The sequence below is a fragment of the Agelaius phoeniceus genome, chromosome 5 (genome assembly GCF_051311805.1).
Source record: "Agelaius phoeniceus isolate bAgePho1 chromosome 5, bAgePho1.hap1, whole genome shotgun sequence".
Lineage (NCBI taxonomy): Eukaryota > Metazoa > Chordata > Aves > Passeriformes > Icteridae > Agelaius > Agelaius phoeniceus.
This window is the reverse complement of record NC_135269.1, coordinates 49,335,849-49,359,735: the sequence shown is the minus strand read 5'-3', so window position 1 is coordinate 49,359,735 and position 23,887 is coordinate 49,335,849. Positions and strand designations below refer to the sequence as shown.

At 39.5% G+C, this 23,887-nt stretch overlaps 1 protein-coding gene across 3 annotated transcripts in view; it reads right to left on the bottom strand.

Moving 5' to 3' along the window:
* The window catches only part of ST7 (suppression of tumorigenicity 7), a 136,195-nt gene that overhangs the window by 32,837 nt on the left and 79,471 nt on the right, over positions 1-23,887 (bottom strand). For all 3 annotated transcript variants that reach the window (XM_054632015.2, XM_077178968.1, XM_077178969.1), the window contains exons 3-8: positions 17,422-17,581; positions 13,750-13,804; positions 13,068-13,183; positions 11,851-11,926; positions 9,915-10,069; positions 6,830-6,927 (exon numbers count right to left, since the gene is read on the bottom strand). In XM_054632015.2, coding sequence (XP_054487990.1) covers positions 6,830-6,927; positions 9,915-10,069; positions 11,851-11,926; positions 13,068-13,183; positions 13,750-13,804; positions 17,422-17,581 — 660 coding nt within the window. The remainder of the gene's footprint in view (positions 1-6,829; positions 6,928-9,914; positions 10,070-11,850; positions 11,927-13,067; positions 13,184-13,749; positions 13,805-17,421; positions 17,582-23,887) is intronic.

Here is a 23,887-nt window from a genome sequence, read left to right as displayed (position 1 = left end):
ATATCTAAAATACACTGGAGCTACCTGAATCAAAGTTCTGCTTAATTATAGCAAAAGCAGGATTCTGTCAATTCATTAATTCCTGTAAGTACTGCATTCCTTTTGGTAAATGATCACAGGTTTCTTTGGAAGCAGCTCTGCAGTTACCCTTTTACAGCTCAGAGAGGATAGCAGCTAAGAAACCAATTTAGTCAGATCTAGTTGTTTTGAAGCTTGGAAATGATTAGCAGTAGGATCCTTGTATTTTCCTCATATGTGGAATTCAGGAAATTTGACAACTTCAGAGTGTAAGAAAAGAGACCCAGATCCAGTTCACACTAACTCTGGAATGGCATGGGTTTATAATTTGCCAACATTCCATTTTAAACTTGAATTTAGAGCTAGCGCTGCATAATATTCAAAAGACAATATGACTTCAATGTAGGATTAACAATGAGTAAATTAAGTGAAAAATAATCTTACTAAATATGCAAACTCTAAGGAAATATGTTAGAGCATGAAGCCTTTTTGTTCTCTCTTAATTGGAGGATTAAAGTCTTTAGAGTATGACAAGTTCTTTAAAGAATACAATTATGAAAATGCTGTTATTTGGACTATGCTTAAAAAATAAATGTATTTCAGGAATTAAGGGGAATTTTAAAGACAGATGTGGCATGAGCCCAGAAGAACACAAGTTGTTCCAGATTTTACACTTACTACTAAACAATTACATTATATAAAACATGTAACAGTTTTAAATTATAATGTTTGTCACATCAAATATTAGTAACTTTATAAAGAATGAAAATAAAGTCATTACTCACAGTCCTGCTGAAAAAAAACCCTTTATTTGCATCACAGATTCACAGAATGTTTTGGCTTAGAAAGGACCTTACAGATCATCTAGTTCCAACCCCTCTGCTGAGGGCAGGGATACCTTCTACTAGAAACAACCTGCTCATGAAAACTCATATTAAATACATCTAATTCTCCCTGAAAGTAGAAGTGGCTACTAAGAGGTGGCAAAAGCAGTAGACAGAATTAATCCTTGAAAGAACATCCCAAAGTACTTTTTTCCAGAAACTGATATAATTTTAGAAGTGGATTTTTAAGTGAAATAAAGTGAGGAAATTATCTAGGAGCTCAAAAATGAGCTACGATGATCTAAAGAGATGGAAGACCATAATTAAAGTACTATACGAGTCTCTGAATATTGACTGATGCAAGATGGACAAAAAGGACTCCAGTTACCAGGGCACCCACCAAGACTATGTGACTATATTCTATCTTAATGGAATGACAATGCTGGAAACCTGTAATTTATATGAGAAACGTTACTGTCAGTTTAGGTAGTAGGCACCAAATTTTTAGCTTTTGAGAGTTCTGAGCAGAATCGTAATGATGACTAAAAGTGAGGGGTCTGAGTCATGTGAAGATAAAGGAAGGGATAAACATCATTAGGGGAATCACAGAACTCTCCATTTTAAGAGCCCACTGAAATGAGGGATATTCCAACTCGCTCTACCCACTTACCATTCCATGTGAATCTGTGAACAAACAAACTGTATTTGAATATAGAGACATATGAAAATTTTAAAATCAGCATTTATCACTTGCCATTATTGCAGTGCTTGTGGATCAGAAAAAGATTTAACTGAAAATATCAATCTGTGGTGGAGACTGGCAAATGTCACCATTCACAGGAGTAGCAAAATATATGTAAAAGTATAGTAGTAGTAAAGAACAGCAAAATCTATGAGATAACACTGGTCTCATTGAACCAAGTACCTTCCCTTCAAATTTTAATAAATGGGGCTTGAAACAACTGCTACAGATGTGAACAAAACTAGAATCCCACTCACAGCAGAGCAGCCTGCCTAACCTCACCTGTGTAACACAAGCCAAAGAGTCTGACTCACTAACTCTTGCTTCAAGCACAGAAGCATTGGGAGAGCCAGACAGTAGCTGTCACACAGAAATTGTGTTGTTAAGTTGCTAGGGATCATAATATCTTTATTAGGAATAAGAACTCCCTTTGTTTCACACAATTTGGTAATTCAAGGTGCAGAACACTGTTCTGGCTACATATATGTCTTACTCAAAAAGTAATCAGCATTCCACACAAGAATACAGAATTCAACAGAATCTTGAATAGAAATCCTTATTCAAAGCTCAGCAAAAGAAGTTGTAAAGAAAGTATGCTAGATTTGCAGAATTATCATACCAGCAAAAATCACTAATACAACTGATCAGAAGAAGATAAAAACCCAGCCTACCAATATCATTAAAATTGATTTAGTATGGTTGAGTACCCTTTCAAACCCTTCAAGTGACATAATCTCTTAAACTATTTCAGATGCTTAGGGCAGCCCAACTATTTACAGGACTTCTCATTCAGCCAATGGCTAAGCATGCAGCACTCTTGACAATACAAGCTGCTTAGGTGTCCTCTGTGGCATAAAATACACATTTAGTGACTGCAGGTGAGCACCAAGATGAACACAAAAACACATTCAACTGAAATATCCTCAGCAAGGTTCTCAGAGCTAAATATGTGTAGAAGCAGACTTCTAGGTCCTTTATTGTGATCTAAAGAATAATTTCTCAGCAGATATGACTGATACTAGAAATAAAATACACTTTTCTGACTCTGAAAATGTGTTTGTCATTCTTTCCTTCTCCAGACTTAAGGAAGACCTGGAGACCCTCTTCTCTCCCTATACCTCACTCAATTCTGAACAAGTTGCTGAGCATAGGGCAACTTGCAATTCCACTGTCTCAGAAATATGTACTTAATAAGAACACAAAGCAATCTTCGAGGGAGTGCATGCCCATGGGGCAGGAGATAAATACACTCTAGAATGAGTTTCTTCCATCTTCTCTCTGAAGGAGGAAGCAATTAAGAACTTCCACTTGCTTTGTCCACTAGCATACCTTTTGCCTGCCACTCTTCTCTTTTATAAACATACATCTCCCTTCAATTAAAGTTTGTTTCACCAAATGTTCTCCAGAACAATCCCAAGAAGCTCCAATTAATTCGACAATTCATCTTCCTGCATGGTACACTTTCATCTGGATACTCCAGTGACCCAGTTAAGAAAAATGACTGTGTTGGCCTGCTCCTGAATTCAGTGGTGCAGTCACTGATTCAGTCACCCACAAAGCAGAGAGGGAAGTGCCTTTGCATACCCTCCACACACTCTGTTTTCCATCAATGAAAAACACAAGATGCAAACTTAGCACATTCCTGTTTTCTTCCATTGTAATGGTGAGGGATTCTGAAAAGAGCAGATGGAAAGCAGGTGGCACAAAAAGCTACCCTTGCTCATCACCACTACTGGCTTGCAACACTGTCCACAAGGAAGATTCAACACAAGGGATACTAAAGATTACTCACAGCCACCATTATGGCCTTTCCCCTCTGCACATACTAAATCCTCCAACATCATTTAGAACAAACTACTTAAAATCCTCCTAACATAATCAGCACAACAAATAAAATAACGAGCACTGTAGACTTTCTCCTCGGGGACAGTAAAAGCAATCTAGTTCCCTCACAGACCATATCATGCTCTGTATAAACAATAATAAAACTGGAATAATTCTGTTGACTACATTGGAGTTATTCCAACAATACACTAATCAAAATGAGATCACAAGTTAACTCAATATATACAAATAGTGACAGCTGCTGGTTTCTATAGCAAAATATAGTAAATAATTATAATCAGAAATACAAGCAAAAGCAACACCTATGTATGATTCCATTACATGCTTCCATGGAAACTACAGGTTTGTAATTCCCATTAATTCAACTGAATGAATTACGTCCAAGCGGCAAAGCCAGCAAAAAAATACTGTCTCAAAATCAATCATAGAAGCAACAAAAATTCCTACCCAGTTTTTTAAAATTAAAGCACTCTTGATTTTAAACAGTTTTTAGAATCAGTTTTTAAAAAAGTCCCTGCTTTTAAAAACCTTCAATATAATATTAAGAAATATGATTTTATGACCATAAAATAAAACTCTTATTTAAGTCACCAACAGCTCATTTTCCTTCTATTAAGGTGCTTTAAGTAGGATCTCAGTCTTTTCCTACAAAAAATTCAAGCAAGACAATCTAATCCATCAGTAATGTCCTCAAGATGGCCTCATATATGCAATAAATTAAACACTCTCAAATATTTTATTTTTTCGAAGTGGCAAAGACTCACTACATCCCAATCATATTTCCCAGATGGTGTCATGAACCTCTTAACACTTCATTTCCATCATGTTCCATGTCTTGAGAAACCTGTTTTCAATCTTTCAAACACAAACAGGGCCTCCACCCTCTGTTCCCTGATGTTAGATTCAGCAGTCCCCAGCCAACATATTCTTCGTATTCTTTCTAGGATGAATAAATTCATCTCCTTCCTCATCAATCACAAAGAAACCTTCAATGACAGATTCATGTTCTTCAAAACTCTCCATAAGTGTACTATTTATGTCTTCTATGAAGAAATGGAGGATATGAATTCATCAGAAATAAGTAGCTCCAAGCCAGTCTAGGAGAAGCATCTGCAAAGCTGACTTGACCCTGATTTTGCTCCCAGCGTACTGGAGCTGTGACCTAGAGTTACTGCTGCTTTAATATTTCATCTAGAGACTTGCTAATTCTCAGCTCTGCTTGCTTAAAAAGAAGAGCTGTAAAGGTATCTAATTCAGTTCTGAGAATTTGGCTCGGTGTCTCTATGTGGAAAAACACAGAATGCATTGATCTGAGTTGAAACTCCCGAAGATGAAATTACATCTTTATACCTCCTCTGTCTTGCATCCAGTCCTTTTATTTTAACAAAACATTCCTTTTGAAGAGTGTTTTTTGTTTTTAAGTGTCTAATAGCTGATGATTTTGTCTCCCTGTTATTGCTGCCTCTGGAAATCCACATTGTACTTAAATGCAATAATTTTCTATTTTGCTTATAAATTTCAATTTTATCTCTAGTGAAAAAATAAGTCATTCACTAATCAAAGCTGTGTTTCTCACTTTGCATAAGAAATCTAGGACTAGACAGACCACCCAAGTCCCCAGACCAAGTGCTCTGCATACACTACTATCCATACATATTGACATCAGCAGAAGAATGCTTTACAGAGTATCTGTTCCCCATAGTCCTATCTACAAATCTCAAAACACATTTAGCAGCCCATAGTAAGCTCCAGAATTTGCCATAATTATGATGTGTGATATTTGAAGGGGAAATTCAAAATTTTATCTTTCTTGTGTATTAATGCCAGAACTTAGAATTCCAATGTCTGTCCCAGAAACATCTCAGTATTTGTCCCACAGTGCTTGTGTAACAAAATTCATGAAGAATCAGTGGAGCTGGCTGGACTGAAAACAATGTTTTTGAAATCAACGTTCTCCCAGCTGACCAGAAGACTGCTAAAACAGGTCTTTCTTCCTCATCCCTCTTTCTCACACTCCTAGCTGTACAATGGTTTTTTTGACAAGCTCTTTTTCAACAACTCTGTCTGGGATTCTAGTGGTTCTGAAAATTGAGAGTTGTGTGCCTGAAGAGCCCCAGCAAGAGTCAGGAAACAAAGTTACTCACCACTTGGCATCTGTAGATGCTTAGGATGAGAACCTCCATTATTATTGTGAACTCTGCTCAATGTTTTCAAAAAATGCTTATGAGTGCTCTAGTTTCAAGAGATGTCAAATCCTGGATTCCAAGCTGGCAAACACACTTGCCCTACTGCCCCTGATGCAAGTGCCTCAGCTCCAGAGACAGTCACTTTCCTTTTTACATTAAAATTCCCACTGACACATAACAAGAATTTTCCTTTTCACTAGGGAGCTTCCTGGACCATTCATCTGAGCTGCCTAAAGCACACTTTACAGGTGCTTCATTCCAGGCTGGGATTTAATTTTGTGCATTTAAAATTTAACACCTGCATCCCAATTTGCAGAACTATGCATCTTGCTGTATTCATCTCTTCAATTTTTTTGTGGGAGCTGGAATATGAAGTGTAAGAAACAAAGGAAATTGGGAGTTTTACCATCATTTGCCCAGAGATGTAGGGCTCCATTCCTCCTTCTGTCACAGATTTGCTACCTCAGGTGATGTAAGTCACCTCCTCAAAGAACTGTTCCTAATCTGCATCCTGGGAATATCACTGAAAGAAATTTTGGGCATTCACTGCTACATTGAAAAACTTGAGCATTTTACATATTTGAAACATGTACATTGCCTAATGTGAACAGCTGCCCCTTCTGCTATCTCCAAAATAGCTACTGTTCAGTGTTTCAAGTCTGTAGCTTTTTAGCTTATAACTACCACTGGTAGCTCCCCTGCCTGCAAAGACACAATACAGTCAGCCCCCATCTCAGTTAACTACAGATTCTTAACTTGGGGTTTGACTTTTTAGTGATAGGTTTTGCATGAATAATTAACACCCTCAGAGCTGAATAGTGTGACACAAACGATGCACAGAGCCAAACTGCAGCTTTGAAGGAGAAAACAGAATACTTAAGACACGCTTATGAAGTTAGCAGCATTCACCACATGGCTCAGACAAAAAAATATTGCTAACTTCATGATCAAATAATTAAAGACTACAGTTCATTGCACATGTACCAGGATGGGAAGTTCAGTCTGCATGAGTAACCACCCATCTGGTATTTGATGTTGCTTTCATAACCCTATAAATAAATGATCACTTAACTTTGTCTTTATGTACATTACACATACAAAAGAAATACCAGCAGTGCTTACTGAAGCAGGAGTGGCTGCTAACTTGCAAGAAAATGTATAATTTCTATACTACAATTATGTAAATGTCACATGCGGAAGAAATCCAAACTCACATCTCTCATCATTTTCACTGCTTCCCTGGTCCTTCCCAGCTTCCTTGCACACATTGCCAGCCTTCTTTTAATATATACTAACACATTGGTGTCCCTTCCTGTATAAGAGGAAAAAGAAACAGCATTAAGATAAAACAAAAGTTCATTTAGTATTCCAACACAAAAGGAAACATAGGGTTTTTTTTCAATTTTTTCTTACTCACTACCCTCAATGCTTTCACAAGAATTTTAATAAAACGTTACCAAAATCTGAAGATTTAGATGTGGCATAATAGAACTAAAATCAGTGGAAATAATCAAGATATACAGTGGCACAAATAAGTACTATTGGATTGGCCTTGCACTGTGAAATATAAGCAGATCTGAAGGTACAGTTGCGTACATGCTTGTCAAAAAGAAGTATTAAAGCAAATCCTCATCCTCCTAACAATCCTTCTCTTAATGATTAGAAGAAAAGTATATTCTGAACTTTTTGTTTACAGCCTTTATTCATTACCCAATTACCATCTTCAAATTCTGCACACCACTAATTAGGGATGGCAAATTAATGTATTTCAGATATGATAGTCCTGTGTGCTGGAAGATTCCCTAACAGCAAAGATGACAGAAACTGAATAGCAGTTATAATTATTCTCTTGGAGAATTCTCACTCCTTCCTTCTCATTCGCTTCAAATGCGAACTCTTAAAATGCTTCTGGACCAACAGGAAATGAGTGGACAGATAATAATCGATAAAATTACTGAATCATGAAAATGTAATACACCTGCTACAAATTATCTTTGTGTATAGCATGTGCTCTGTTAAGATTTTAGCCTATTCCTAACATTTTCAAGACTTTCATAATAAGAACAACATGGGTGCTGAAAACATTCCAAGTACCTACAAATCGTTTAAAAGGTGTGATTAAAATTTTCAATAGATTAAGCAGCAGGTCAAAAGGACTTAATTTAGAGGAAAAAATAAATAAGGAGAGAAGAATTTCTTTAGCTGCATTCTGTATTACCTAATTCCTTATCTCTGTATCGATTCCTATATATTTAATACACAATTTATTAGTTACATCTGTTTCAACATGTTTATGTAATGTGCTATGAGGTTTACATTTCAGGTTAAGCTTCTTTTCAGGATTTTGAGCAGGAATGCTCAAAAGGCATCTACTTACTAAGAAATCAAGACATTTTTTCAGGCCAAAATTCTCTGAGGTTACTAATGACTTGGGATGCCTAACATGAGCAACCTTAAAAATAAAATTGCCCTTGCTTTTAATAAACTATCACGTTTTGAAAGAGGGCAAGTTGGGTAATGAAAGTAATTATTTACTCTTTATGGTTTAACAAAATATTTTATGAAGGAGGTGAAACACATGAATAAACAGAAACATACAACAATATGCTGTGGTTTAAGAGATTACAGTGTATTTCACCTTTAAAAGATGTAATGCCTACTCTTCATCCCAGAATTGGCTCTGAAAACCAGAAATGGAAATACAGGACTTCTCAGAACCATGGAACTGCAACACATGTTCCTCCTCCACAGTCCCTCCTCTCCATCTTTGGAAACCATGCAGAAGTCTAGCATACAATCAAAAGAATTCTACATGAAGTTCCTGTGTCCAAGGCAACATCTGAGGCTGGAGATTCCCTAATTTCTGTGGGTGCACACTGACATTTTCAAGGGGAGACTGAGTGCTACAGAACAGTGGGATGATCAGGTCCCTCCTGAAGACACAGTCAGAGCTGGCAGTCACTTTTCAGCCTCCCTGCTCTGTGACAGTGCACTCAGTTTTGTGATTCAATGGTTGCTTCCTCTGCTGCAGTACTGAAGGGTTTCAAATCTGATGGTGACAGAAGCCACCTAGCACACACAGGTTTCAGAAATACCATACTTGTATCTGCCTGCACAAATCTTCCCAGGTTACCTTGGACAAAAACATCATGACAGTGCTTACTAACCACTTATTGTGTACTTTTCATAGAATTGTTGCCCTCAAGATGGATTGAGGGCACAAATTAAGATTTCACAGACAACCATAAGCCTGCTAGAGCCCAAAAATTGCTTCAAGGGCTCAGTTGCTTTCTATTTTTGCTTTCACCAAAAACGAACAAATCACCCTAAATATGATTTTACAAACAACAAATGTTTAAAATACTATCCCCAAGCTTTAGGAAGCCTTAGGTTTTCAGGTATATACTTGCATACACATTTGAAACCAGGGATCACAAACAATTTTACTATGTACAATTTTTATCAGTAATCTTCAAATTATGGAGGATAGCCAGAGGCTGTGAAATCAGGTCCTGAGAAACCTGAAGATGCCCAAAGTATGCTAGTGCTTGTATTTATGTAATTAATTTGTGTTATTTTTGCCTAAGGTATCCATTGTACTCTAGAAATAACCTTGACTGTTTGCTTTACTATCTCTTTGGTCATTTACTGTCAGTAAATGTATTTTCTAAGATTTGAGGAGTATGTAATAAATAGCACAGTAGATAAACCTGCTTATTCAAACTTTTTAGAAAAGTAATAAAAATCTAGACTTCCAATTAAAGCACTGTATTACTCCATTTTTTAAGTTTTATGTTTCTGTGACCTTTCTTAATAAATGCAACTAAACTTCCAATGTCTCACTGGCTAATGGGTCTCATTAACTTTTACACAGAACAACACAGTGTAAGCATTTACCCCAGAGCTGATGGAAAAAAGCAGGCAAAGCATCACTTCACTCCCATTTCCACCATGCCTTTTCACAACATAAGCCCAGTTTGCAAAAAGGCAACTTCCTTAAAGGATGTTCAGCTTTTCCTGAATGTCATATCTCTTTGGCTCTGATACCTTTTCTTTTCTGTTAAGTACATGTGTAAGCATTTTCTGCCATGACAAAATAAACGTACACCTGTAATCTGAGCATTGACATCTCAGCAACAGAATCAAGCAAAACCACTAAAACAGAATAGTCTGGCTCTAGGACCACATTCCAGCCAATGTCAAACACTGAGTGCATAGTTCTTAGGGGGAAAACAAAAAAACCTAAAACCCCAAATCCAAAGAACTCTTTGGAAGTTCTCTTCCTCCTAAAAAACTTACTGTGCTGGGCTTCATATTGGGCACCATGGTGCTGTAGCTGCTGGCTGCGCCTGTAACAGCCCTCTCCAGCTTTCAGAGCCTGCTTGAACAGCTTCTCTGCCTCTACAATTGTTGTTGCTTCCTCTTCAGCTAAGAGAATATAAGCAGTAGCGCACCTGCAAAAATATCAGAGGAAAAACCATGAGAAAGGTATGTGAAGTAAAAACTATACGAAGACATGCAGACTGGAAAGAATGTACTAAATACAGAGGGAAGGAAATGCTGTCCATGTACCTTTCTGATGAACTATTCCAATGAATAAGTATTCTGTCAACAACACAATGACTCTCAGTTTTAGGACCTGTATCACTCAGCCCTTGAGTACACCTACTGACAGCTGTCCCAGAAAGTAAAGCAGCTGTCTCACTAATCCTACATCCCTAAAACTCCTAGAAATCAAGACTAGTTTTATGCACTATTGTTTTAATATAAACCATATCCCTTACTGCAATGATATGAAAAGAATCAACAGAACTGTAACACTTGCCATATAAAAAGAACAGATTATAAATGTAGTTGTAAAGATAAAACAACCACAACAAAGAAAATCCAACCCAGACCAAACAAAAACCAAAACAGCAACGTGCCCTTGCAGTAGAGCTGCACTAGAAGTGTTTCCAGCAGGTTGAGGGAGGTGATCCTTACCCTCTAGTCAGCCCTGATGAGGTCACATGTGGGTGTGCTGTTTCCAGCTCTGGACTCCCCAGTACAAGGGGGACAAGGACATGCAGAGAGTCCAATGAAAGTGATGAGGGACTGGGGCATCTCACATATGAGAAATGAGTGAGAGACCTAGGACTGTTCAGTCTGGAGAAAAAAAGGCTTTGGGGGGAATTTGTCAAAGTTTGTAAATTCCTGCAGTGAGGAGGCAAAGAGGAAAGTGCCAGGCTCCTTTTAGTGGCTCCCAGTGAAAGGACCAAAGGCAATGTGCACAAAAAAACCACACAGGAGGTTCCCCCTGAATCTCAGAAACAATTTTTGACTGTAAAGGTGACTGAGGACTGGTACAAGCTGTCCAAGGAAGTTGTCAAGTCTCTCTCCTTGGAGACATTCAAAAGCCTACTGGACATGTTTCTGTGCCAGGCATTGTAGGTGGCCCTGTTTGAAGGGAGAGGTTGCATGCTGACCTTCAAAAATCTCTGCTGACCTCAACCATTCTGTAATTCTGTGAAATGTGAGTAGGACAGCCTTATAGCTTGCTTTTCGCTTTTATGCTGCATGTTAAATCACTATACAAGAAGAAAAACTTCCTTCTTTTCTTCTGATGAAACACATGAAGGATTATCTGTAAAGCACCAGTTTATGGAATTCTAGAAGCTAGCAATCTAACTTCAGCAAACTAAGGGGTTCTTTTTATGCATGTTAGCAATATTTATACAGTTTGCCATACCAGTAAATCACAACAGCACTGAGTTTATTGTGGGATCTCAAAATACTACACTTCTCATTGAAAAAAATAAATAACAGACTCAAGGACCAAAAGTCACAGCAAATTACATCATGTTCTCTCATATTATGAAATGAGTATTTTGAGAATGTGTTTATGAGTCTCTTCTTTCTTGCTTCTGTTCTTGATGACTGAGAAATCCAGAAGGGAACTCTCCATCCTGTAAATGCATATTTCATATGCTCATCAGGAGGTAAATTAATTAGCATTTTTCTATGCTGTTCCAAAGCCTGCTGACATCAATGGGAAGACTCCCATTGTCATCACTACCCTAAGGATCTTCTGGGTAGCTAGCACAACATGCAGCTGTGCTGGTTTCCTTCTGTTGTAGGCCTTCCTTTGACAGGCCTGTAATCGTGGTTAAAAATTACTACAGCAAACGCCCTGCTTTAAAATATCAAATGGTTCTTTAAAAGACAGGAAATAAATGTTAATGTTGTTGTCACTCACTCATTCAATTCCAAAGCTTCATGTGCTGCAGAAATTCGGGCTTGAGGGTTTCTCTCTCTCCAGGCTTTTTGCATTACTATTCAATAAACAAAGGAAGAGAAAGAAATATCAGTTATTAAAGGATTAACAAGGAGAATCTACTGCACTATAACAAAAGAATTTATTGATCTCAGCCTAACTCACTACAGAGCATTTCATATAGCTCAGTGATCATTCAAAAAGACACATAACAAACAGGAGCTTTTGTCCCAAATACTCAGTCTTTTTTCTTCTTTCATTTAATTAAACTTTTTTCTAGGAGAAAGTCTGGCTGAGAGATGAGGCTGTCTGCATTGCCAAGTATAGAGGTGACAAGCAGCTACCTCCTCTTGGTGTACTAGATTCCACAGGGAGCAAAACAATAAAGGGATAGTTAGGGTTCTTATTCTAGCTCCTTATTGAGTTGTTGATTTATGTGAATGCTAAATGGAAACAACTTCCAGGCTAATATTACCACCTCATAACTACACCACCGAGTTCAGAAAATAGGATTCATATTTATTATGTGCCAAAAAATCACAATATGCTCTCCTATGTAACTATGCCTTCAGAATGGAGCACCCAACTGTTAGCATCTCTCCTTTCCTAAGAGACAAAGATTTATCTCTTCAGAGGCAAATTCTAATGACTGAAATCATTATTGTATATTTTTAGTAGAATGAAAGTCTGCATATGGACTTCACAGTACAGGCTTAACACAACTAAAGCCGCTGATACAAATTCAGTTGTAAATGTGCTGTTCCCAAATTTTTACAGACCTAACTACATCAGGGAATCAAACACAGGTCTCAAATTTTACATCAGCTCTCTCTCTTCTGTCAGTGTAGACCAAACGAAACCTGGATAATGTAACTCAACCTACTGCACTGCAGCTGGAGGCAAATTAAGCTATGTGTGTTTGAAGCCACTGCAAGAAAGAGGACAAAAGGAACAAGCCTTTACACTTTTAAATGGTACCTTGAATGACTCCAGCAACACAGCAGAACAACACAGCAACACAAATTAGATCATTTACATATAGAGATACTTGTTCAGACTTAGAACTCTATAAATTCATGATCAAACTTTTGCCTTTTCTTATCTACATGAAAGAGCTGATGTCTCACTGCATTTTTCTTGCATCAGTTTAAATCAGCCATGAATATATTATTAATCCAATTGTTCACAAGGTCTCTTACTAGCATCTGCAGGCCGTAAATGATCTGTGTCACAGGTAAAGAACGTCTGATGGTCCTGTGCTGAAAGATTCATATCGTAGTAAGTCAAAGGTTCTCTTCCTGTTACCCATGTATACCTGCAAACATGCCAACAAGGAGTCATTCTGGTTAATGAGGTCACACTTGGCAAAACAAATCCAGAAAAGAATCCCAGACCTCTGAGATAGGCATAGCCAAGTAAGTTCACCTGGCCAATCTGCTAACCAATGTACACTGCACTGTACTGGGATGGAGCAATGGCAGCTGAGCCTAAGCTTATGAGGAACTTGGTAACACATATAGTCAAACATTAGGACTCAATGAAACCTATATGGAATTCATTAAGCTTTTTGCTATAATGGATTCGAACAGAAATGCTGCATTAGCACCAGGCACAACACACTTAGGTTACTCCATCTTTTTTTATAAGGTTGCCAAAAATTGGAGAAATAGCAAATATTAGAGAAATAAGAAAGTGCATCAGCATGAATTTAAATTCCTTTTAATTCAGGAACATTTTATGAATTACAGAAAAACCTAATATAAGTGCATTTATCTATAGTTGATTTTGTTTTATCATCTCTTAAGTTAGATTAATGGAAAAGTACAGTTAAGCTGCTTAAGGCAGTACTATGCCTGAAAACTGTAATTTTGTAGCACCTACCGATTATATTCAGCTCCTCTGAACAGATTTAAGGGATTTCGCCAGACTTTGCATTCTGTAAGAAGCAGACACACACATAATTAATCTTTCCCAAATTACAATGGTACTTGAGGTTTATAAAAAACATCAGTTACCATAAAATGAGCCTTATCAAATGGCTTTTTTTATAGGTGCAAATGCAAAAACCCATCAAGAGCACCAAGATGAAGGTAGTCAGACTGCTCTTCCTTTCTTAAATAATAATTTAATTATAAATTAGTGTCAACAAATGCAATCATTCCAGACAAATAACCAATAACAAAGCCCCAAATGCCACATGAAAAGATAATACTGATTAGTTCCAGGACTCACATTTACCATAATGCAGAACTGAAGAGGGATCACACTGAGTTATTGCACTGAAAAAACAGCAATTAACCCAGTCCCTATGGACTTATTATTTCTCCAGAAAAACATCACTGTCCAGTTAATGCTGTAAATCACTGTGAGTCTCAGCTACAGTTGCCAAATTTAATTCCTCCTTAGTTTGTGAAGTAAAAATCCATGGAAACATCTGCTGATCTTACTTAAGATAGAAGTAGATGCTGAAATCGATTGGCAGAGAAAAGTTCATTGCATTCCAAAGGTTTCAGAATATTAGAAACATTTTATAAATTTCCCTTGTGGGAAAAATCGTGAATTTTTCACACTACAAGAAGTAAGAGATATGGAAATCAACAACGCAATTTAAAGCAAAAATTGAAAAAATATAATCAAGCTGTACAGCCTCTGAAACAGTGATGTCTTGATTCTGGTTTACCTTTAATTTAACACCAGCAGCACTGGCCCTCCAGCATTTCACTAGGTGCTTTCTACTAAAAATGATAACCAGTATACTTCTCCCTATGAATTTTTCTGACATAATTTCTGAAGAGATCAAACCAACAGTTTTCTGGTAGAATATTGAATCAGAAGGGTATCCTTATGGTAACAATATGTCTGTTCCCTTTATGCCTATTCTGTTAGGAGAAGAAGTACTGAACACCAAGTCAAGTCCTCCTCTCTTCTCAAGGACACAGCTCCTACATCTGAGTATGGGGCTACAGAGGCACGGACAGTAAGCATTTTGCATAAATTATTCACAATAACAGAAGGACACCCTCAGCAACACAGAAACCACTCAAGTGGAATAGGAGGTGGGCCCTCAGTTTGCTGCCTACCCAGCAAGTGCATGGAGCAGACACAGGAACAGGCAGACCATAGGGAAGAGTGTATTTGAAGTACCCATTTCAGCAGGCAGCTAATATTAGAAAGTTCCACTGGTTTACTCAGCATAAGGGCTTGAGTGACATTCTGCTGTGCTCTGCTGTGCAGCCAGAGAGTATGGCTGTTTGACAAGCCTCAACCCCACAGTTTTTATATAATATGACTTTCAAACCATTATAAATATTAAATCAACATCAGACTTCTCAGTTCCAGGTGTCTTGACCTGGTCTGTTTGCAACCAATAAGATTGGGTAACAACTATCTGATTGCAATGACACTTTTTGTTCATCTTACTTGAATTCAAGTGGTCACGCTTCATCCAAAGTGTGAAGTATTTTGGCACTTAGCAGGGAAAGCTTAAACTGAGCAACAAGAAGGGGAAGTAAAGAAGGCCTTTTATTGCCACCTGAAGGCACAAATAACAGGCTATCCACACAGACACGCTGTCCAGAGACACTGAGAGTCCCGGCTCAGTGTCAGTGCACTGAAAGCAAAGACACCTTGACTATTTCTTTGTAACAGAAAATTCAAGATGTTTGTGTGAACCTCATTAGTTAAAATACTGTGCCTTTGCTTTAAAATGACAGGAGTTATTTTGAGCTGCTGAAGTGTGACTGAGCCCACTGATGAGTGCACACAGGTGGTTCCAAGCCATCCCGTGCTTTCTGCCAGTTCACCCAAATCTAATATCCTGGACGGTGCACTGCTGCTATTCACAGCCTCTCTTCAGATGAGAATGACAACAGCTGAATTTGCTGTGCTACATGAAGGCTTCCTTAAGTAGACTTGCTCAGTAAATAACAAGGTTTTGTGAAGCCACCTATATTATTTAACATGTAAGTTCAGAGCTAATTCTTGTTTGCCTGTTTTCATGCACACTGAGGAGTAGAGATAAAATTTGCGAGGTACAGACATAGGGAGCTCAACTGTGGAACAATGTTTTCTCCATAAGTGATTTTTTTTCTTTTCATTCCCTTTTCTTCACTTGTAAATTTTGATATTTTCTAAAAGCCTGCAGATGAAATAAATGTAATAAAATTCTGGTTGAATCTATGGGCACATCCCTAAGATTATGGCCTGTAAGCCAAGCTAGGACAGAGACAGATAAGCTTCATTTTACAGATGAGGAGCACAAACCCAGATGCTCCTGCCCTGACATTAACAGTGAGTACCTCCCACTCAAGCCTGAAGCAATAGCATACCAGCATTTTCATCACTCATGGCTAATTTTTCAATCCCCAGGCAACTAAGTTACTCAATTATAGGGAGACAAGTTCCTCTGTGGCTCCTTCAGTCCACAAATTTCAGTGCTTGAGGGGTTGATTCATTTTAGGCAGGCTGGGACCATCGCCCAGGCACCTGACTCAAAGTGCCTCAGGCCTGAATGACTTAGGGTCAAAGCCTTCACTCCTCACACTGAAACTTGTAGGGGATGTGAATGCCTGGAAGCTTGCAAAACTCAGGCCACAGATGCCTGAAAGCATGCCTCCTAAACTGGGGGCCTTTTAAAAAACCCTGACTATGTTAGGACTTGTTCAAAGTCACAAAGTAAATCTGTAGCAGACTCAGGAACATAACAAGCCCTTAAGCTCTTAAAAGCCACCATGCTTCCACTTACTAAGGTGAAATCCAAATGTTGTTTACATACTACTAACAAAAAGTAAATTTTTATTTTTTATTTATAAAAAAGTGATGCAAAACCAGATGAACATTTCTAACTTCTTTGTCTGATTATTTTTTTTAAACAACTTTGCTATTACTTTAAATGATTTCACTAAAAATACAGCCTTTAGCCTTTAGAATAACAGAACCAGATAACTGGTTGAGTTGGAAGGGACCACAGTGGCTGACCTCATCCCACCTCCCTGCTCAAACAGGGCCACCCCAGAGAACATGGATTCAGACGGTGCTAGAATATCTCCAGGGAAGGAGACTCCACAGCCTCTCTGGGCAACCTGTTCCAGTGCTTGGTCACCTGCACAGGAAAGAAGTTCTTCCCCATATTTAGGTGGAACCTCCTGTGCACCAGTTTCTGCCCATTGCCTTTTGTGCTACAGATCGGCACCACCGAGCTCCATCCCTTTGACACCCTCTCTTCACACAGACATGGATGAGGTCCCCTCGCATTGTCTCTTCTCCAGGCTGAATAGGCCCAACTCCCTCAGCCTTTCCCGGTAAGAGACGCTCCAGCCCCTTCATCATCTTTGCAGCCCCTCCGCTGGACAAAGGACACTGCAGAAAGGGGCACGGGCAATTTCGCAGGGTTTTCACAACACGGATAAAACACATGCATTAACCAGGCAGCCTGAACAACACAACATCCTTCCGTGAATTCGGAAGGATGCAATTAGCAGCTACCGAGGAAGCAGCAGTGCCATTTCCCCGGGGGAGCAGGAGCCCGGGCCGGGCCGGGCCGGCGCCGCTCACCTGAGACGCTCTGGCGGTTCGAGTCCGCGTCCCCGCCCGCGGCGCTGGCGGCGCTGGGCGCGCTGTTGTCCACCCCGCCCAGCAGGGGGCGCAGGTGGCTCACCGAGACCTGCTCGATGAAGGAGGTGCCGTACTTGCGGAAGTACCACCACTCGAAGATCTGCAAGGCACACACACGCCGTCAGGGCCGCCGGCCTCCGCCCCGACTCCAGCCCCCTCCTCCGCCCGCCCCTCGCCCCGACTCCAGCCCGCTCCTCCGCCCACTCCTCCCCTCAGCGCTGTGCTGCAGCCCGACAAGCGAGGACGCAGCCCCGGCTGCCCCGCGGCCTCCCTGCCCGAGCACACGGAGAAGTTAAATGTGACCCAGGTTTAGGTGGAAAATCTCAAATCATGTCAACGCAATGTTTTTTGGTTGTGTTTCTTTTTTTTTGGTTGCTCTTTTTTTTTCTTTTTTTTTTAACCCAAATAACCTCTATAACCTCAAATTATTTCAGCTGTTAGGCCTCTTTCTTTAAATTTACGTCTACAATACAGCGGCCCCCGCAACCCCGCACTGGGCCCGACGGCAGCCACGCCGATAGGATGCTGCAGCCAGGGGTGAGCCTGCCTCGCCTTGCCTCAACTCCCTCTGCAGTCCAGGGAACGGGAGCAAAAGCAGGCTTGCTTGTTTCCCCAGTACATGCTTCCAAAGAGTTTAATTTAAAATGAGTTTAATTTCCAATTAGTTTAATTAAAAAAAGTTAAAAATGCCAAACAAACTCCAGGAAGCTGAATCCTATTCCTTTTAGGATTTTCCACCCCCTAGCTGAACTGTGTTTTATTTTGTTTGGCTGACTTGGGCTGACTCCAAATTAATTTTATTTTCAGGCATTTAATTGAGCTAGAAAATCAGAAAAATATTATTTACAGAACTCTTTGGAAAATAATTTCACAGCCTTGTAATTGAAATTCTACACACAAACATGTATCTGTGGTATTTTCACCAAAAATATATTACTCAGTAAGAAAACACATATTTCAGGAAACCACATAAACCTGAAAAAGAAGAATATTTTATATAAATATGGAAAAGGTTTAGACTGTAAAAATTGTAAAGAAACACATGCTTATAATGAATAGATAAGTTGCACTTGAATCATCACCCAAACATCTACATAGCACAGGAAACAAAAACAAATCTAAGGAGTTTTGAGAAATTTGGCATGATTTTGCAATACCGATTGCACTAAAAATTGGGAACGAACAGTTTCTGCCCTTCCATTTTCCTCAGTATCTCCATGTGTTACCAGTCCTGAAAGCTTTGATAAAATCTCCTCCTACTAGGCACAAACAACAATAAGGGAAAGGATTGTGTTCACATCTTTGTCACCATCAGTGTGCTGTTGGGCAGGCTTTGGTGGGTCAGTCAATAGACAGCAGGCTCTGGAAGGCCTCTTTGGGGTCTGCCTGCTCCAGAAAAGTTCAGGCCAGGTTTCACATACTTCCTTCTTCAATTTTTTTTTTTTTTTTAAAGTTCTCCTGATGTCTTTATATAGTTGAAATTACTTCTGTCTCCATGAGATTGGCTTGTCTGTAGACAAGACATACTTTTTACCCCACCTTTTTAAGGTAGTGGGAGATAAATTTTCTGACATAGAAGGAAAATGTTTCTCTCCAAAAGATGCTCCCAATACATTCTGCACTGCGGCTTCCCCTGGATTTAAAGGTGTTGTTAAAGCATCTAGAGGATTCATAAGGAAGAACTCTATCTGCACAGGAGTGAAAGGGAATGAATGTGTGAATATGTGAACTCATCTCAAGGGTGGCTACTTGAGATGAGTTCACACAAGATTGTGTGGCAGCTCTGGAGATCACTTCCCAAAATAATCTAATGGCATTTCTGGGAGACATCAACTAGAAAGAGTGAAGCAATCTGATGGGAAGAAAACAGAAGGACTATGTGAACACATAGCATTTGAGAAGATAAACAGATGGTCACAGAGAAACCAGAGCATTAACATATTCAGATCTTTGTGAACTCTTTCCCACCCAAGTCACCAAAAACCCACACAACCTGGACAGTTCCTCCTTACACAGAGTCTGAGGTGCATTTGTCACTGTTCTGGTTCCACTGGCATGTGCCTGCAGCAGCAGCCAGGTGGGAATGCCAAGTGCCAAGGACAGAATGCTGATGCAGTGTCACTGAACACTTGTTCCACACTGCTGATAGGCTTCCCCTGGCATGCATCACTGCCTCTAAATGCTGGAGATGGTGGCAGGGAACTGGCACAGGTGTGTCAGCTTTGCTTTTAGCTGTTCTCATGCTCTTAGGCACACCACGCTTTTTAAAGGGGTTAAAGTTTGTATCTTATGATTTAAGAGAGCATCATAAGCATGTGGCTGACTGTAAGAGAAAGGCTACATCATAAGACACAGTCATAGATCTGCTGTGAACATGTTTCTGTTCTGTCTTTGAAAACCTTGGAACAAAGCAAGGCACAAAAGCCACAGTTCTACCTGTCCAAAGCCTCAGAGGGAGAGTGTGCTAGGAATGAAGGATTATAGTCTTGCACTGAGGCAAGGCACACTCAGGAAGAATTTCACTATAGCCTAAGTCAGGGACTCAGGTACAACTGCCAGACTGGTTGTGCAAAACTCAGACCATATCTAACAAGCTTTGTACTTTCTCTAAGAGAGGAAATAAAAAAGGTTTTGCAAAATGTGCTAATAAATTCCTGCTCATTAGTTTAGTCATGATCAGCTTTTAGATGAGGTCAGTAAACCCAGAGACGGAGTGAGCAGCACAAAAGCACACTTGAGCCCACTTGCCCTCCACAAATGTATACCAGCTGGGAAGCTGCCACACTGAATTTCAATGAAATTGTGGGGACAATCACAAAGAATGTACATATACATAAATGTAGTCTCTGCTACAGTTCAGCTGAGTGACAGAAACTTGCTCAAACATGTGACGCAGCTGTAAGTCTGCCTCCTTAGACTTACAAATACATTAATTCTTTTTAAAAATGGCATTAAAGCTCATAAATTGTTTAAGGCAGCTTTGAAAAGTATTTGCTATGTTGAGTGAATCCAATGCCAGGAAACATCAGCCAGATCTCAATCCACACCGTCTCTTAGAAATTAAAGCCATAAATCATCATCATCATCATCACAAGCCTTTGCTTGGAGTGATTTGTTCAGCATGTATGAAGAGGTAAAATCTGTAATTTGGTACTTAAGTCAAAACAATATATTATTTTTAGAGAATTTCTGCATCTTAGCATCATCTGGTTTGAAACCTGATTTCTATAAATCAAATTTGACTTCTAACTGCATCATCTAGTTTGAAAGCCATGTGAAGTCAACATGTCAATCTCTTGACATTTCAGCAGATGAGAGATCATCTGATAGAATAAATTACTATAAGGATTAATTACTCACTGACAGAGACCTGGAGTAGAGAGGAAATTTATCAGAAAGGTAATTTCTGCACCACCTCTGAAAGAAAAAGCCACCTCATTTTGTCATATACATACAGTGAGATGGGAGTTCATCTTCAGAGCTCTCCCCTTCACAGCAGTGGCAAACTTCTTGGGGGTCTTTCTAGCTGGTGCCTGTGCTTTCAAATTGAAACAGGGTCAAACATCTCCAAACTCTCAAGGGATTTTTGGGACCATAATGTTCCCAAGGGCCAAGTTAAAACCCTGTTCTGAACATTTCCAGCTTTGTGCATTAAGTGCAATTTAGAATTTTTATTTTTTAATCTGGTATAGGTATTGCTTAATGTGAGAGTAGTTGATTTTGGAAATGTTGTCTTCTTAATGGACTTCTCTTCCCTTGTGCAATGAAAATGTTATTAGTCATCCTCTTTCTTATCTCTGCTCTCACATACAAACGATCCCAGATAATTTTATTTAGCTCTGTAGCAACGAATCTATTCCACATCACTTGGCTATCAGATCTGATCTTCCTGCACAGTTTTTCACAACAGATATTCATTATATATGCATCAATTCACAAGGGATGGTTTGGTGGTGGTTTTCACTGGACCAAGGAGCAATGTCTGTTCATGATTTGAATTATGCTTTTCTGCTTCTCACATCTGAGGCAGGCATCCTCTCTTAGAGCAAACACTGTCATCCCCTCCTAGTGTACGTGTATGGAGTCTTCAACAGAAGCACTAAAGGATTTAATTTGCCAGCATCTTCCACAGCTCAGATTTCTCTTTCAGCCTTGTAATGAGACTTTCAGGTCTCAGATGGGTAGATCTGGAGTACTCTTTAACCAATCTAATGGATATAAAGGAAATTTACTCTCTGAAGGAAAAGCATAGTGCTGGCAAGACTTGGTTCCACAGTTAAGGCTATTTTATAAATAAAAGGGACCACAACACAGGCTTGGCTCAAATAATCCATGCTGTTTGTTTACTGGCACACTACCTGGCCTGTGTCAACTCTCCCAGGCAATGACTGCAAATGTTCCAGGTGTATTACAGCCCAGGGGCTGTTTCCAGTAGACACTATGGAAAAGGTCATCCATGTTTTGGAAGCAAGAGTCTTTATCCATAAGAGTGTGACTATACAATGCTACTTGCCTTCCAACAAAGCAAGCTGCTGGTCTGTTTTATTCAGCTGTTAGGGGTAGCCAGTGACTCCTGATCCTCCAGTCCTGCCCATCTTAGATCTAGGAAACAGCATGCCTCTGGCTATGCTGAGTGTCCTTGATGACAGCCTTGAAGGATAAGCATCCCCTTTCCTTCTGAATTAAATACACCCACTCAGCATCCTCTTAGACTCTGCTCCTGGTTACTGAACCGCCATTTGTCTTATCTCAAAGAGTTAGCAGGAGAATATACATGCAGAGCTAGTGGGCAGCATATTCAGAATTAATAGCTATTTACTTCATCCACCCCTGGAAATACAGAAACTCAAAAGAAAATAACTTATTGCCTGGATTAAGTGTGTTACTTCTCTCAACACTGTGTAGACCACACCTAGTTGTGACAGCATTTTCTTGTTTGTGGACTGGGTTACAGCCTGCCTTCCAATAGACCCTTCCTCTCTCACCTGCTCCTTGGCAAGTGTTTCCAGTTTCTTAGGAACTCCCTACAATGATTCTGCCCTTCCTGACCTTGAGCCTTCTCTGAGCAGCACAGAAACTTTGAATGCCTACCATGCATTGCTTTTCAGTCCTGGAAGACTGTCCCTGCACAACAGTCAGACTTTCCCAGAGCCTGTGGCAGCACCCAGAACTCAGCCACCTTTCTGGCTCTCTGCAGCACACTACACAAAGGTGGTGAAACAATTAGTATCTACAGAAAATAAGTCCTGTGTTACTCAGGTTCTCTCTCAGACTTCCTGTATTGGTACCATTGGCTACAAAAGGCTGTGACTCTGACAGCATGCTACATACTTGGGTAGCAGCAAACAGCCTAGCTGCTCACTGCTAGGCAGTGTCTAGTCATGCTCTGCCTCTGCAGGCTGGCTTTCTAATTCTTGCATCTGAAAGACCTGGTATTTGTTCATTGCAGAATGTTTTTCATTGTGTAGCAGAAAACACTTACTACTCTCCCAAGCCTGGAAATAGAATAATGAGGAATTCTTGTGGAGATTTAAGTCTGAGGTTCACTTCTACCTGTGCTTTGTTAGAACTGAGACTCTATCAGTCTCTTTGCAAGTGCCTCACATGCTTGCTGAGCAGCTTTGGTGATAACTGTATGTTAAATATGTGGCTTTATTTAGAAATCACAGTGGCATTTGCATAGTTCTGGTTCACAGCATTTACTGGATGTCAGGTGTGTTTTGTGACAGTTTTATTACCCTACCTGTGGAAAACCTCAGCCTCCCAGACACGAATACAATACAGCTCATTGTATTCTGTGAGACAGCACACTGTATTTTACTGGATTAAAAGTAACTGTGGTGGAACCTAGTTTCCAATACAGTATTTCTAATGCAACTGTGGACTAAATCTTCTTATTTTTGATACTTACAACAGTGCATGGATGAAGTGAATATATGCCAAATTGTTAATTTTTAACTATGTGCTGTAGTCAAGTAATTGTTAAGGAAAATGCTTGAGATTGAAAATTATTTTCTGCACAGTTCTGACCTATAAGAAAAAAGGTCTGAAGTCCTTGCTTCAATTAAGTCACATTGCCTGCAGCGAGGCCAGAATTTTACCTAAAGAATTAAAACAAAGTATGAGACAAAATAAGAGAGGCGTGTAGTGTTTTGCAAAGGAGTAATGTAGTATTCAATTGCCTAAAGCTGAACTTTGTAGTCATTGTTTCATGACCCAAACATGAGTTAGGAAAAGCAATCACTTTCCCATCAGCTACCACACTTCTGAAATGATGGAATTTTCCATTGTTTCATAACCTGTGGTGCTGTGATTTCTCCTTCTGATTAGGAACTGGAGCCAACTGATAATAGAAAGAAATCTGCCAGTCCATATGGTGGAAAATTCCAAGCAATATTAGTATATC